Below are 16,969 nucleotides of genomic sequence, written 5' to 3'. Positions count from 1 at the left end.
ATCTCATTTCTGGAATACATTTAGACTTTCCGGAGAATGTAACTGCATACATGTGCCTACCAAATTATTATGCAGAGTGAAGCAGCAGGGCAAAAGGACTTGAAATTAAGGTACTCTGCAAGTACAGTGGGACGTGGAGAAAATGTGCATGTAAGCCAAATGCTGTATAATGCAAAAGTGCAGCATGCACAATTGGAAACATCGGTGGTACAATACAAATGTTCTTAAAAGGTATCCATGTCAGCCCAAAACAGGCATTATAAAAGTGCTGGGTGCCAAGTTTATCTCTTAAGGTACAAACTCTGGGATCATAGTGAGAGATTTCTTTTTAGCCAATGTTAGGAAATGAGTAATACAGTAAAAAAAGCAGAATTAATCGCAGCTGACCAAGTCATCCCAAAGCAGCAAAGATATATTAGCATGCAGGGGTTCCGTAGTAGAAGTTTGTTTTTCCACCTTATTATATTCCAGATTTTGGAAATGCGGGCATAGAAATGCTGCTGTCTTGATACAAGACCCCCGGTGTCCTAGGTTACTAGCAAACGGTTTTGTCTCGATTGGAAAGTAAGAAGGGAAAACATGGTGCATTCTGTAGTTCAATCATGTAAGCAGTAAAAAAGAATCCCAGCTATATTTCTTGGGGAGGATGAAAGAGAGAAAGAGAGATAAATATCAACTATTTGGGGAAAACTGCAATTCTGTAAGTTTTGTTTTTCAAATTCAAGGCTCGTTTGCATGCCATATTATTAATAACAATCACCACAACCACAACTACCCCCCCTAATATGAGTGACTTTTACTGTTTCCCATAGCTGGCAGTGTTTTAGGCTTTGCCATAGTTGGCAGTGTTTTTAAGTCAGTGGGTATGGAAAGCTCCGTCAATGGACTGATTCTTTTACAAAGTGGACATGGTCACTCCTTCTTCTTCCTTATTAGCATGATAGGGTTTCTTTTTCTTTTTTCCTATTTTTTTATATCACCATCATCAGTAACTCAGGTTTATAGAAACATAGAAGACTGACGGCAGAAAAAGACCTCATGGTCCATCTAGTCTGCCCTTATACTATTTCCTGTATTTTATCTTAGGATGGATCTATGTTTATCCCAGGCATGTTTAAATTCAGTTACTGTGGATTTACCAACCACGTCTGCTGGAGGTTTGTTCCAAGGATCTACTACTCTTTCAATAAAATAATATTTTCTCATGTTGCTTTTGATCTTTCCCCCAACTAACTTCAGATTGTGTCCCCTTGTTTTTGTGTTCACTTTCCTATTAAAAACATTTCCCTTCTGAACCTTTAACATATTCAGATTTTTATCTATTTGTACCTACCATCCACAGGCGACTCTGGAATAGAAAGAGGAGGGTATATACCTTCTGAATGGTTCTCCTTCCAAAGATTTTGGGCAAATCAGCTTAACGTATTAAACCAAGCTATGTGTTCAAGCATTCTGTAGTTCTGCTCTTGAAATCATTTTGTGCACTTCAGGTCTCACAACTACCTCTGTGGCATATCTCAGGCAGAGTGTGACATGCAAATGTGACCTTGCCTTGCTAATAAAAGACAGTACCAGAGTTCAGAAAACACATGCAGTTTAGGATATTTTCAGTGGATTCTTTGCCCTCCTCTACATCTTTTGCTTTTAATTTATACCCATAATCGTACATTTTAAAAAAAATTAATCAATGCATTGTACAAAGACCCATTTTCAAGATGACATACATTAAAATTCCCAGCCACAGGTACTGTCAAAACCACATTCCTTCTTTTAGGATTTAATTTTCTGCTCTGGAGATAAACTCCTATAGCAGTATTTCTCAACCATGGGAACTTTAAGATGCATGAACTTCAACTCCCTAGCCAGCCTTGGAGAATTTTGGGAGTGGAAGTCCATGCATCCTGAAGTTCCCATGGTTGAGAAACAATGTCCTAAAGCAGTGATGGTGAACCTTTCTTTTCCTTGGGTGCTGAAAGAGCCTAGGCCTGTGCTATCGTGCATAAGCTAGTGCCCATGCCCATAATTCAATGCCTGGGAAGGGCAAAAACATAGAAACATAGACACATAGAAACATAGAAGACTGACGGCAGAAAAAGACCTCATGGTCCACCTAGTCTGCCCTTATACTTATACTGTACTTATACAGCTTCTCCCACCCCCCAGAGGCCCTCTGGAGGCCTGGAACAGCCTGCTTCCCAACTTCTGGTGAGCCTAGTAGGCTTGGGTTTTGCCGTCCCCAGGCTCCAAATGCTTCTCTGGAATCAGGGGAGGGTAAAAACGCCCCCCTATCATGCAGAGACTCTCTGGAAGCCAAAAACGTCCTCCCAAGAGCCTCTGTGCGAGCCAAAAATCAGCTGGCCAGCACAAACATGCAGGTTGAAGCTGAGCTAGGGCAACAGCTCATGTGCCAGCAGATATAGCTCCATGGGCCATCTGTGGCACCCATGCCATAGGTTCACCATCACTGTCCTAAAGTAATAAATGGCATATTCTCTTCAGAATCTTTTGGAATGGTGCAGCTTTCACAAATCCTAATAATAATAATGACTGTGTGACAAATTACAATTTTATCAAGGAGAAGAGAGTACTGATATTAATTTAGCTTTGGGGATTACTAGCTATAAAGCTCAGTGCTTCTCAATCCTCAAATTGCCCTCTTTCCCATGCTTCTTCTTGTTTATTATACCAGTAAACTCTGTAAGTAGTGGACCTATGTAGTTGTAGAACATCCTTTGATAGGCAGAAACAGGAACAACACCATCCTTCCTAAAATTTGAAGGCTGGATAATGGCTGAGCAAAAAAAAAAAAAATCAGTGGCATATTGTCTTTATTGTCAGCCTTGCATTAGCATCTCATAAAAACTAGTATGACTACGTATACTTCTCATACTTGCTTATCTCTTGGAATAGATCTGTTATGAAGTAGATTTAAGGGAGAACTTTCCCCAATGCAAAGATGGAGGCTTAGAAGTACTCTTCAGCTGAATGCGATCAGTTAACTCCATTTGCACAAATGCTGCTAATTTAAACCATATAGCTAATTTATTTCAATTGCTTCAGCAACAGGGATATCATGCTCTTCCAACATATGTCCTTAGACTGGTCTCACCTAAAGCTAAGCAACTGCACTACTGCAAGTGCATAAAAATGGTGCCATACCTGAGTCTGTATTCTGTTCAGACCACGGAACCACAAGATCTGTCCACGCCGAAGCTCCATTTCAGCATGGTCAATTTCATCTAGACCTTCACCCAACTCTTCTTCTGGAATGTCTTCTTTGGCAATCCCATGACCAGCCTCTTTCAGGAACTTCAGTTGATTTGTTGGAATAGCACTGATAAACTATAAAAATGGAATGCTCAAAATTAATTCTTCTGAATTCTTTTGTGGCTATTTTGACTTAGTTGTGTTGATTTCCAACAGTTCTTTGCATTTGCAACAGGAGTCCCCAAACTTGGTAACTTTAAGACTTGTGGACTTCAACTCCCAGAATTCTCCAGCCAGCTATGCCGGCTGGAGAATTCTGGGAGTTGAAGTCCACAAGTCTTAAAGTTGCCAAGTTTGAAGACCTCTGATTTGCAACATCCATCCTCAGTTTGATTGGCATCACATTTTTTTTTTAAATTACTTTCTAAATCATTTCTAGTCTGCCTTTTGGACTCCTTCAGGATCTCAAAGTGTTACACGAAATAGCAAATAGCATTCACATCTTTGAAACTGGCTTTAAGACTGTTCCATGTGTATTTGTTTCTGTAAAGGATTTCAACTTCAAAAGAAAGGCAAATATACAAGCTTCAAAGAAAAACATTTTTTTCTCAAGAAAAATAATGGAAGTATAGAGGTGATGAATAAAAGCAAACTAGTGTGGATGCTTTCATACTGAAAATCTAATAGCATATGATTTTTCAGAATTACTGGTGAATTTATTGAAAAACTCCCCATAGTGATTCAATTGGAATATTTGAGGATATGAATCAATTCACATATTTATACAAAATAACCCCTATTTTATCTTGTAAGTAACAGATAGCTTGGAAGAATTATCCTTCCTCTTTTGTATATCTTCTAATTCTATGATATACTTCTCAGCTTTAAAAAATATGACACAAAGCATTAAAATTTGCATTTTAATACAAAATAGGCATAGAAAGTTATGAGTAAAATGAAAAGTAAAATGTTACAATCACACACTGAATTTGGTTCTGTTGGCAACTTAATTGATAATATTGTTACTTTACAGAAAAGTAAAAATCCTTTTTGGATTTTTGCAGAGAAATGAGATTGGCAACAATTAACAAATAACTGAACAAAAATAGTTGTTTAAATAAATGCAGAATATTCACATACTTACCTGTCCCCAAAGCAGCTCTCCTACACCAATGAAAATACACCAAAACCATTGACTTAAGGTAAGTCCAGAGCAACTAAATGGTTTGCCACCAAACTCCACAATAATAATCTGAAGTATTGGGAGAAAAAGAGAACAATGGGAAAGGCTGGCTTCCGTAAACCACCATCAAAAGCAGTAAGCCAAAATACATATAATAAAATCAAGCCTGATAATTCTAGTGAGTGAATGGTGGAACCTATTTATAGAAAAAGAATTGAAATGAAAGAAAACATTTGCATTATAAGCCTGCTGACTCAAAAAATTGCAAGTCTTCAGTCAATGTTGTTAACCTAAAGCAGGGGTGTCAAACTCAAGGCCAGGGGCAGGATCCGGTCTGCGCGGTGCTTAGATCTGTCCCATGGGGCCAGCCTGAAAATAGCCAAGGACCAGCCCACAGTGCTTCTGCTACTGAAAATGGGGCACCCCTTGCCCCATTTTGGGCAGAGGAATACTGCAGAAGGCTGCTCAGGCTAAAAATGGGATGCCCTATTTTGGCCGGCAGAGTGCTAGCAGGAGGCGTTCATCCCAACTGCAGTCCATCCCATTTCTCTACTCCTTAGCAATGGATCACAACTACAAAGTTGATCGCCCTGTGAAGAAATCCATTTTTATACCCCTGGCCTAAAGGAGTGAAAAGATGGCTGCAATTCACAACTTCAAATGAGGTTACGAGAAGAAAGGTTACATAAATGTAACTTATTTATTTATTTATTTATTTATTTTATTAATTGGATTTCTGTGCTTCCCCTCTCAGAAGATTCATTCTTAGACATGACATAATTTTTGGACTCTATTTGTTGACAGAAAGAGTCTTCTAATAAATGCTACCACCAAATGGGATGGAGGTTTTCTCAACTTGCAGAGCTCAGAAATAAAATCCTTTGTCATGTAAGAAAAAAGAAATACAATAGACTTAACAGGCTAAGTAATAACAACTCAGGGAAATTACTGCAATAATTTCCAGAAGAGAGTGAATAAGCTCAGGTCTGATAAACCAAATGAATTCTCTATTTCTGATCCAAACCTACCAGGATTCTCTCTTACCATAGTCATGAAAGGAAAAAATAATAATATTGAGTTCCAGATAAGAACAAATTTTCCCATTCTACTGATTTCAAGATTTTTTTTTTAAAAAAAAACATTCCCTTTTCTGTTTTAAGTTGTTTTTCCCCTCACACCAACTGAGTAATTTGACCCAGCCTTTCCAGAGGAAACACAACCAAGACAGTTGTATATTCTTCTTGCACATAAATGGAGTAGCAAACAGTTTTGGTCCATCCAATAAGATGCAGAAGAGAAAGTTCTTTTCATGAGGGATTAGCCTTTCTAATGCACAAAGGGATGAATTTTCTCAGTCCTGCTGCCACTTGTTTAGAACATGTTAGACTCACTGCCCACCCTCCTGATTATTTTTCATAAAACCACCAAAATGTGCTTTTCCTAAGGTCGTACACTGTAAGTCAGTGTTTCCCAATGTTGGCAATTTTAAAATGTGTAGACTTTAACTCCCAGAATTCCTCAACCAGCCTTGCATAAAGTTTACATTCAGTAAACATTACAATTTAGAATTATGTTTGGTGGGAGAATGGACAGACAAATTTTCCATTTCGCAATCTCTCCTTTTCTGCAATCCCACCCAAGCCCATTTCATTTACCTGGGCAACAAAGGTTCCTAGCACCACTGTACAGAAGATTGGATTCCGGAAGATGGCCTCAAATACGTTCCTTTCCCCATGAATTTTGCGAGCATTGATTTCATTGAACAGTTGCATCATGACAAAAGTGTTGAAGACAATTGTGTAATGTTCAGTGGGTGGGGAGTGGAGGGGGACATTCCGGCCACTGTCAATATCAAAAAACTTTTCACCTGTAGAAAAGAGTTTGAAGAGCACATGAATATATTATTTCCATCCACAGATATCCTTTATGATATGATAACAGAGTAAAATATGGCATGTATTACACACTGGAACAGAACTTGCAGCAAGTGTCTTGCATACCATGACGCTGAAAGGTATAATTTTCATTATCAAGCACTCTCTTTAAATATTTTTAAATTAAAGATTAAAAATGCAAATATTAAAAAAACCAATTTTACAACCTTTTTGCCTGGTTGCTAAGAAAACCACCATGGTGATTAAGTGAATCAGACAGTTGTTAAATGGATCTAATTTCTATGGGCTTTGCTTGTTGGAAGCTTGCTGGAAAAATAATAAATGGTGATCATGTGACCCCAGCATATTGCAACTGTCATAAATACATTGTAGTTGTCAAGTGCTTACATTTTGTTCATTTGACTGCAGAGATGCTACAATAGTCATAAATGTGAGGACTGGCTAATTTTTTCAAGTGCCATCATAACTTCAGATAATTATTAAATGATCCCGAGTCAAGGACTAACTGTAAGGCAATTTTATATTACTTCTTTTTACTTTGAAAGTTCTTAATGTTATTCCCTTTAAATACTGACCCTCAAAGCTTATATCTTTTCATTTTCTGTCTTTTCTCAGCAACTCCCCTTCATTAGTATAGCACAACTCTTTTGCCAGACCATGATGTCGAAGTTATTCAAGTCATCTTCTAATGTATTATTGGTGTATCCCTTTTAATTACTAAGAAACCGGATGGCTTCATTTGTAAGTCTTGGTTAACATCTTTTTCAGACCAGTCTTGTATTTGTCATTTTAAAATCTACAGTATATCCAAAACAGCCTGGTTCTCAGTTGTTACTTGTCTTCTATCGCCTCTTAAAAACTCATTGTTATAATAGCAGAAATTTTTTAGATAATTTTTTAGAGTACGTACATAGATGCTAAATATACTTTTCTCCATTCTGTATTAATATGTCTCTTTTCCCTTAATTATCATCTTTACCAGCTTCTGATTGTCTCCCATCTCCAGACTTCAAAGTCCCCCCATATCATGTTTTTTTTAAAATCCACAACATTTTCTCACAGGAGGATTTCTTAGGTTCAAAATCTTCATATATTTTTAATAGAATTTTAAACAGCCCACAGGAAAGATTCTTATAATTAGTTTCTAAATCTTATTTCCAATCCATCTGGTCCCTTTGTCCATTTAAAACTTTTCAAAGTTGTTTTACTCAGCCCTTTGCTGTTTATTTCAGTGAAAAAAATGTTTTAAAGCTCTTAAACATAATAAATCTTTTTTTCTCAAGGACAGAAGAATCACCCACTGTGATGAAATCTATCTGTTGTGAAGGTTTTTAATCTCTAAAAAGCAGTTAACAAGTAGTTTCCTGAAATGATTAAGACAGGAAGTGGGCAAATTCAGTGTTTGCTTGAGCACTGAATTAGTAGGCTTGAACAAAATTGACTTTGTCTCAGCTCCTAGAACAATTATGAACCCACTGAAAGGAGACTGCTGTCTTGCAGTGTGCTCATGGGGAGCATGTGTTTGAAGCACTCATGAGTGATCCCAGGTTCTTCTCTTTATCTGAGGTGGAATTCCAAGGTGCCAATCTTCTGCCATGGTTGTCCTCAGGATGTCATTAGTATGTTACTATTTTTTTTTACTTTTATATTCCATCTTTTTTTCAGTAGGATCTTGCAGCATCTTCCTATTATTTTTCATCCTGTAGCATCCTCTTTTTTCATTTCCACAACATCAGTCACATTTAGTAAGGAGAGAGAAAGAGAGCACTCTCTCTATGGCTGCAAATGTACTTGAACCTCAACCTTCCCAGCTGTATACAAGAGAGAAGTGTATATTATCAGCTGGACTCTTCTGTATGGGAGGGGAGGATGCCAGTAATCATGAAGAAGGCGTGAGATGCCTCCTTTTAAAAAGGGGCTCTCCTTGGATCCAGTGATGTTTGAAAACTATTGACTGGATTCCAGTTCTTTAGGGGGAAGACGCAGGGGTAGGTTCTGGTTTTCTTCGCTGCCAGTTCACTCCTTGATGTGCTGCGTATGCAGTGCTAAAAACCAGGTTCAGCACACGCACAGAAGCAAAAAACAAGTTGGTGTCAGCTAGAGAGACAGTTCAGGAGTGTGGGAGGCCTGGGTTGCCGCTGGTTCCAACGACCATAGAACCGGTCGAAACTGGGAGGAATCCACCTCTGGGAAGACGGATGAATATTTACTAGAAGAACAGTTGGATGGGACAGAGACTGGATTAAAATCTATCCCTTCCAGCTCAAATCTATTATGATTTCCAAGTGGCTCTGGATACCACTGTATACTCTTGCACTGCTTGAAGGAGTTGGGGACTGCTGAAGGCACTGTTTCCATCCTACCTCAAGGGTAGACAGGGAAAAGTGATCTGGAAGTAAAGTAATGACAGGTGACTACTCCTTTTTGTGGTACTGCAGGGACCAGTCATCTGCCTCTATCATTTAATATCCATCTGAAACCAATAGGAGAGATCATTTGGCAGTTTGGGATGTGACACCGTTAATATGCTGATAATATTCAGCTTTGTTTTGCCACATGGGGCCCAATTGGAGATGCCATAAATTGTGGGATGGATGGGATGAAACAAGCTGAAGTTGAACTAAGCAATAGCAACAGCACTTATCTACCACTCTATAGTGTTTTATGGCACTTTCTGAGTGGCTTACAAATGTCAACATGTTGCCTCCAACAATCTGGAACTTTATTTTACTGACCCTGGAAGGATGGAAGAATGAGTCAACCTTGAGCCAGTCAGGATCGAACTCCTGGCAGTGGGCAGAGTTAGCCTGCAGTATTGCAATCTAACCACTACACTACCAAAGCTTACATGGAATGCAATATGGAGTTGCTGTTTGTTTGTGACTGTTCCCTGTTGGCTCTGTATGGTCTCTTCAAGAGATGCCGTTGAAGCTGAGGAAGCAAGTCCATTCCAAAAGAGTTTTCCTAAGTGAATGGCTATTGCTGGGTGGCCAGAAAGATTGTCTTTGCTCAGCCACTCGAATTACCTGGAATAGGGAGGATCTGGCTACAGCAGTGTTTCCCAACCTTGTCAACTTGAAGATATCTGGACTTCAACTCCCAGAATTCCCCAGCCAGCATTTGCTGGCTGGGGAATTCTGGGAGTTGAAGTCCAAATATTTTCAAGTTGACAAGGTTGGGAAACACTGGGCTACAGTAACTCTTGCCTCTTATGCCTCAATTGGTCTTTTGCAATGCACTCTACATGGGGCTGCCTTTTAAAGGTTCCCAGAAATTGCAGCAGCCTAGTTGCTGTGATTATACTTGTTTCCATGATTCATGTATTAATGAAATTGCTAATGTTGACATAGAAAGCTTTAGGTGGATTGGCACCAAGATTGCCCACTCCGACCAGAGTTGACCTGTTTGAGGGGATTTTCTTTAAAAAAACTGCTAGTGCTGCCCCATGTTGTGAGGTTAAGGGGAGCCTCAGAGAAGAAAGTGCTGTTTTTACATCTAGTACCAATTCTCTGGAACAGCTTCCCATGAAGCTAAATTGGTCTTCTGTGATGTCCTTCTGGAAATGACAGAAAAGTGGATTCTTTCAGAGATCCTTCAAGTACTCTGTCTTTGCCACTGGTTAATTATCATACCATTTAATTGACACTCATTTATTCATTTGCTGGAATTACATGTTGCATCAATCATGAAAGAATGAGATTCAACAACAGAAAATATAATAATGTAGTAATATAGTAACCACAATAATTAAATACAATAAAATAGATTATAATTGATACTGATATTTTATTTTGCTAGTTGGAATATTGATATATTATTCATTTTTAAACATTCATAGTTTTCCTTAAAGATTAAAAAAAATACTGGTAGTTTTAATGAAGAATGTTTCCTTGATAGTTATTTAATAGAATCCAAACAATAAGAAATACCCAAATATTCACAAATCACCATGGAAATTTTAAGTTTTAATATATGCAGTATGGTTCTACTTCAGTTGGATAATATTTGATAATTTTTGACATATCCTTAAGAAAAGAAGAAAACCCTTTTTATTTTTTCCATTTATTAAAGCAAAATTTAACAAATAAAATAATTGTTGACAATTGTTTATAATTTAATGTAATGCAGCATAACTATGCAGCAATTCAGTATAACTAGAAAGTGTGCTTTTTTGCTATGCGCAATTCCTTGCTCCTCTTTCAAACATGTTTTTTGTTTTGATCCTGTCCTACTCTCCGCCTTCCTTCCAACTTCTTTGTCTTGTATTCTGCCAGCCTAGTCTCGCCACATTTTGCATTCCAAAAAGTCTCAACACCACTAATTAATATATTCAAACTAAACCAGTATTAAAAAAAAGAATACAGTTTATATTAAAAATGGCTCCTCATTTAAGCAATGTTAGAATTACCTAAGAAGCTGCTGGAAAAATAGACTGTTCCCTTAATGAGATTGCCTTTCTTTATGCTTCAATTAAAGTTTGAAGATAATTATTTGAAAACCTTCACTACTAAAACAAAACAGCTTTTAAAATGGAAATAATGAGCTATAAATATATGGATTCCCCAGCCACAAAACTGAAGAAATGTACACAAAGACTCTGCCTTAGAATCATAGGGGAAGAGCCTTCTCTGTGGCGGCCCCGACCCTCTGGAATCAGCTCCCCCCAGAGATCAGAATTGCCCCCACCCTCCTTGCCTTTCGTAAGCTCCTTAAAACCCACCTCTGTTGTCAGGCATGGGGGAATTGAGATATTCATTCCCCCAGGCCTATACAATTTATGCGTGGTATATTTGTGTGTATGTTTGGTTTTTAATAAGGGTTTTTAGTTATTTTAAATATTAGATTTGTTATATGTTGTTTTATTACTGTTGTTAGCCGCCCTGAGTCTACGGAGAGGGGCGGCATACAAATCTAATAACTAACTAACTAACTAACTAACTAATTAACTAACTAACTAACTAACTAACTAACTAACTAACTAACTAAATAAATAAATAAATAAATAGTGAGATTCTTAGACTTCAACAGATTTCAGGCAGACTGCAACTGCTGTTGTTCTTCGCTGCTTCTTTTCCACCCTCCCCACTGAATTTCTGCTGGTTCTGTAGTAGGTGAGCGTCTACCAGGAAAGAACCAAACAGAGTAATCCAGACATTTTCCTCCTTATGAATCTGGTTTACTGATGACTGGAGAAATTCAGTTTAACAATGCAAACGTAATGCTTCCACAGTTAGATTGACATATTTTTCTCTGGAAGCTGTTAGTGATTCACAACTGAAGCTGTACCGAATTCTAAAAACACACAACAGGATGAAGAACATCCAGTTTGCATGGAGTCAAATTAACCAGAATGAACCCCCTTCAGCCTTCTCGTTGTCACTAAATGCAACATAAAACTTGATTCTTCAGAATTTAATTTTGCAGATTTTCTTTCCGTTTTCTAATTTGACTATTCCCATTATGAGCATAATACAATTTAATTCCATTCATACTAATTAAATTGATACCTACTGTTTTGGCTGATACTTTAAACAGCTGTAAGCTTCTACTGCTGGTGCTGAATATTAATATAAATTCTGTTATGAATCAGGTACAATAAGGGAATAGGCAGTAAACTTCATCACTAAGTACTGTTAATCAAAACCCAAATTTCCTTGGCTTGCACTCATGACAATTTAAGATGTAAAATTATGTGGTATTATACTATCTATTGACAATTCCTAATTGCCCTTCAAGAACATGAGATCTGTGTTCAGCATTACTGAGAAATTAAAATATGTCTAATGAGAAGTCAATCAGGTGTCCCCTCTGAATCGTAAAGTATCTTTACCTATTTCTTGGCATAGGTATTGTTGTGGTTAGCTCTGGCCCAGCTCCTGCCCCAAGGACTGTGGATTTGGGGGAGACATCCACATGCTGCAGGCCTGGTTTGCCCCTGGTGGAATCTGCTGATGAAGGCTCCTCTGACCAAGAAGACATGAGTGACAGGGAGGAGGAGAGTGTGGCAGACAGCTCAGAAGGAGATCAATTATCTAGCTCCTCCTTGGATTCAGAACAAGAGTTAATGATACAGCCACGCATGCGGAGAGCGATGCATAGGCAACAATAACTGAGAGATTGTTATCAAAGAAAATGAGGCCACCTGTGGTTGGGTGGGGCTGTGGTAATTAGTGACGCTGCTATAAATAGCAGCCTGTGGGTTTGGCCATTGTGGAGGATTATCTGATCCTTGTGTTTCATGACTGCGTTACTGACTTTGACTTTTTGTGTGCTGATTTTTCCCTGCTTTGAAACTAAACCAGAGCAAAGTGTGTTTCACTTTGTGAAAGAAGGACTGTGAATTGCCTCACAGCTGCAAGCTAAGTATCACAGGACTGATAAGGGACTTGTATAAATTACCAGTTTGTTTGGAGACGAGTGCTCTTTGCTATACCAAAAGAGGGCTTAGTTTAAGTGAATTTTCATTATAAAGAACATTGTTTTGAATTTTCAAACGTGTGTGTGTGTCTGAAATTTGTACCTGTGAATTTTTGGGAGGATTCTACCAGAGAGCCCGACAGAACAGGTATGGTGGCTATTTCACAGAGGACACTTAATAAAATATGGAAAACAACTATATGACTTTTTTTCATTTTCTCAAAAGCACTAGAAGAGGGAACATACCCCATAAATTGAATTAATTAGCTGAATTGTCAAATCTGAAGCTGACCTGAGCAAACAATCTTAGATCTTCAGTGTTATCACACTGGAGCTGAGGGATAGGGAGGGGGAGATTAGAGATAGCTGGGATGTTATAGTCAAAATAAAATACTTTCTCTTGGGAACCAAGGGCGTTCTCATACCTGGTCTGAGGAAGGAGGAGTGATGTCACCAGGCAACCAGCCTGCATCTTGATTGGACCATGTGACTGATTGGGGTTGAGGGGAAACTTTTACTTTTAATTAGGTGAAAATTGGGGGAACCTTCAGAGAAAGTTTTTACAAGATTTGTGTCAATAAATCCAATAAAGCTATTCTTTGAGGAATCTACCTGCCTTGGAGTTTTGCTTGCTATGGGTCTATTACTTAGAACGCTGATATCAAACCAACTCTGACATCTTTTAAATTATTTTTTCACCGTCTTAGAAGAGCAAACAGGGCCACAGATTTGGGTTGCAGAATCCAGAATGATAGCAAACAGTTTTCTTTCTCTTTTTACAGCTTAATGGTCAACTGGATTTTTGCAGTCCAGATCTTTTAGCCTTATTCAATCCAACAACAGAAAAAAATGATCCCAGATTACCTAGCTGTTCTACACGCTTCCTTACAGTCTTACCTGCAAATAGTAATGTGAAAATAATGGTGAGCTGATACACGGCATGTCCCAGAATGTTCTTCATCATGGTTCGGGAAATCAGTGGCTTGTTGCGACCATATGGCCTACGCAGGAGCAAAGACTCTGATGGGGGTTCTGTGGCAAGAGCTAATGAGGCAAAGGTGTCCATGATCAAGTTCACCCACAACATCTGGACAGCTTTCAGAGGTGAATCCTGCAAAGAAAAAACATTGTTTCAAAAACTAATAGCAACAGCACTTAGACTTGTATATTACTTTACAGTGCTTTTACAGTCCTCTCTAAGCAGTTTTCAGAGTAATATTGTCCCGAACAATCTAGGTCATTGTTTTACCCACTGCAGGATAGAAGGCTGAGTCGTCCTTGAGCCTGGTGAGATTTAAACTACCAAATTGCAGGCAGCCAGCAGGCAGCAGAAGTAGCCTGCAGTACTGCACTGTAACCACTGAGCCATTGCGGCTAATACACTGCAAACATAATCAATGGCTATTCTTCCCCTTCCTCTAGCTCTTTAACTTGGGAGTTGACTGGTGTTGAATTCATACATCTGGGTTACTATGATAATCCAGAAATACTAGCATTTGCAATCCAATATTACTACAGTGTTCCCTCGATTTTCGTGGGTTCGAACTTCGCGAAAAGTCTATACCACGGTTTTTCAAAAATATTAATTAAAAAATACTTTGCGGTTTCCCCCCCTATACCACGGTTTTTCCCGCCTGATGAGGTCATATGTCACCGCCAGATTTTCATCCGCCTTTAATAAATATTTTTTTTAAATAAACTTTAATAAATAAACATGGTGAGTAATAATATAAATGGTTGCTAAGGGAATGGGAAATTGTAATTTAGGGGTTTAGAGTGTTAAGGGAAGGCTTGTGATACTGTTCATAGCCAAAAAGAGTGTATTTACTTCCGCATCTCTACTTCGCGGAAATTCAACTTTTGCAGGCGGTCTCGGAATGCATCCCCCGCGAAAATCGAGGATACACTGTACTGTTAATACAGTGATTTAATATTTTGTTGGCAATAGAAATAGCATTTAGATTTATATACTGCTTCATAGTGTTTTTACAGCCGTCTCTAAGCGGCTTACAGAATCAGCATATTGCCCCCAGCAATCTGGGTCCTCATTTTACCCACCTTGGAAGTATGGAAGGCTGAGTCAACCTTGAGCCGGTGGTGAGATTTGAACTCCTGAACTACAGTTAGCAATTAGCTGAAGTAGTCTGCAGTGCTGTACTCTAACCACTGTGCCACCCTGGCTCTAGTTAGTTAGTATGTCAGAGACAACAAGCATCTCTTTTTTTTTCTAGCCTGAACGTTCTTCTTCAAATTGTTTACATTTTTAATTTCAACTGAATAAGGGGGAATTCCAGTACTCTAATTCTAGTACTTTAAGTGTGATGCAAAAAAGAACTGCTGCAATTTTCCGATGAAAATGATAAATTGTTTATAGCCATTAGCCATAGTAGTCCCAGCACGAATCCCAGCGACCAATTAGGTCCCACAGAGTTGGCCTTCTCCGGGTCCCGTCGACTAAACAATGTCGTTTGGCGGGTCCCAGGGGAAGAGCCTTCTCTGTGGCGGCCCCGACCCTCTGGAACCAGCTCCCCCCTGAGATTAGAACTGCCCCCACCCTCCTTGCCTTCCGCAAACTCCTTAAAACCCAGCTCTGCCGTCAGGCATGGGGGAGCTGAAATATCTTCCCCAGGCCTATATTGTTTATGTATGGTATGTTGTGTGCATGTTTTTTAAATTATGGGTTTTTAGCTTTCTAATTATTGAATTTGTATTATATATTGTTTTCTGTTGCTGTTGTGAGCCGCCCTGAGTCTGCGGAGAGGGGCGGCATACAAATTTAATAAATAAATAAACAAACAAACAAACAAATAAACAAACAAACAAATAAATACTACACTGAATTACTGTCTCCATCAGCTCTATTTGTGACCTGTCTGGGGTATCTAACTGGCCACTATTAAAAAGTATAAATGAATAGACTTTTGGTTTTCTTCTGTAAAGTATAGTTCTTTTTAATCTAATTCTCTTACCTTCGAACATTTTAACTTTATGTGCATCGACAAAGTTTTGATTGTTGTATTTGGAAACCTCCAAAGGAATCTAGATCAGCTCTAATTCATTAATAAACGTCCCAACTCTTTTACCTGTGTGATGCAAGCCCCCGTGAATGCCACAATCACAGCCACTACATTGACTGTCAGCTGGAACTGCAGGAATTTGGAAATGCTGTCATATACATTGCGGCCCCACATCACCGCCTTAACAATGCTTGTAAAATTATCATCTGTCAGGATGATGTCTGAAGCCTCCTTAGCCACATCTGTGCCAGCAATGCCCTGAGAAAATAAAGAGCAGGTGGAGGAAAGACAATTAGTCAGGAAGGAAGCATTAATTTTTTTAATGTTCAATTTTATGACTTGCACCCACAAAATGCTAAATGTCAGTTCATTTCAGAGGTGACATGGCAGTGTAAATTATATGGACCATCTCATTTTTCTGAAAGATCCAAATGAATCAACATAAGGCTCTTTGACAATTAAAATAGCAAGTCTGTAGCTAGCTTAACTTCTTTCTCTTTCAGATCAAAAACTCTGGGAAAAAGCTAACCACTGCCTCTTTGCTTGGACTTGTTAGTAAAGAACCAAAATAGCTGATAAAGGAGGCAGTTGGGTTTATTGCAAAATTCAGTTACAGACACATGGGGGCAGCCAGTGACTAGAAAATCTTTCCCTGTTAGAATAGGCCAGCAAATCTCAAAAGCATTAAGTAGGTTCCCTGTAGCGACCAATTTTCCCTAATGCTTGCCTGCTGTGTTCTACTGAGCCCAGGGATGGTGAAATTTTGTCTTGGGCTGCAAGATTTCTGACTTCTGCAACTGAAAACGCTAAAACAGAAAATAAAACACAATGAAAATAACTTTTAACATGTATACAATGCTGCAGGTTTCTTCTTTCAGGCAGCCAGCCAATGTTATCAGTTATTAGTTCCATCATGCAAAAATACACACAAACAAATAATTATCTGCTTCTTTTTTTGTTTGCAATGTAGAATAATGGTGCATACCATTGCAAATCCAACGTCTGCTTTCTTCAAGGCTGGGCCATCGTTGGTGCCATCTCCAGTTACAGCTACCACCTGCCTCCGTTCCCCAACAGTACTGTCAATAATTCCTGAAAATTTAGAATTAGAATATAATTCTTTATTGGTCAAGTGTGATTGGACACACAAGGAATTTGTCTTTGGTGCATACATAAAAAGACAAGATACATCATTCAAGAATCATAAGGTACAACGCTCAATGATAGTCATAGGGTACAAATCAGCAATC

At 38.6% G+C, this 16,969-nt stretch overlaps 1 protein-coding gene across 3 annotated transcripts in view; it reads right to left on the bottom strand.

The window, feature by feature from the left end:
* Nucleotides 1–16,969, bottom strand: part of ATP2B4 (ATPase plasma membrane Ca2+ transporting 4) — a 200,843-nt gene that overhangs the window by 12,681 nt on the left and 171,193 nt on the right. For all 3 annotated transcript variants that reach the window (XM_070745408.1, XM_070745410.1, XM_070745409.1), the window contains exons 15-20: nt 16,705–16,811; nt 15,786–15,977; nt 13,600–13,813; nt 6,046–6,257; nt 4,352–4,459; nt 3,160–3,342 (exon numbers count right to left, since the gene is read on the bottom strand). In XM_070745408.1, the coding sequence (XP_070601509.1) occupies nt 3,160–3,342; nt 4,352–4,459; nt 6,046–6,257; nt 13,600–13,813; nt 15,786–15,977; nt 16,705–16,811 (1,016 nt within the window). The remainder of the gene's footprint in view (nt 1–3,159; nt 3,343–4,351; nt 4,460–6,045; nt 6,258–13,599; nt 13,814–15,785; nt 15,978–16,704; nt 16,812–16,969) is intronic.

Source organism: Erythrolamprus reginae, chromosome 3, assembly GCF_031021105.1.
Source record: "Erythrolamprus reginae isolate rEryReg1 chromosome 3, rEryReg1.hap1, whole genome shotgun sequence".
NCBI classification, from domain to species: domain Eukaryota; kingdom Metazoa; phylum Chordata; class Lepidosauria; order Squamata; family Dipsadidae; genus Erythrolamprus; species Erythrolamprus reginae.
Note: the sequence above shows the minus strand (reverse complement) of the source record. Positions and strands in the feature narration are given on the sequence as shown.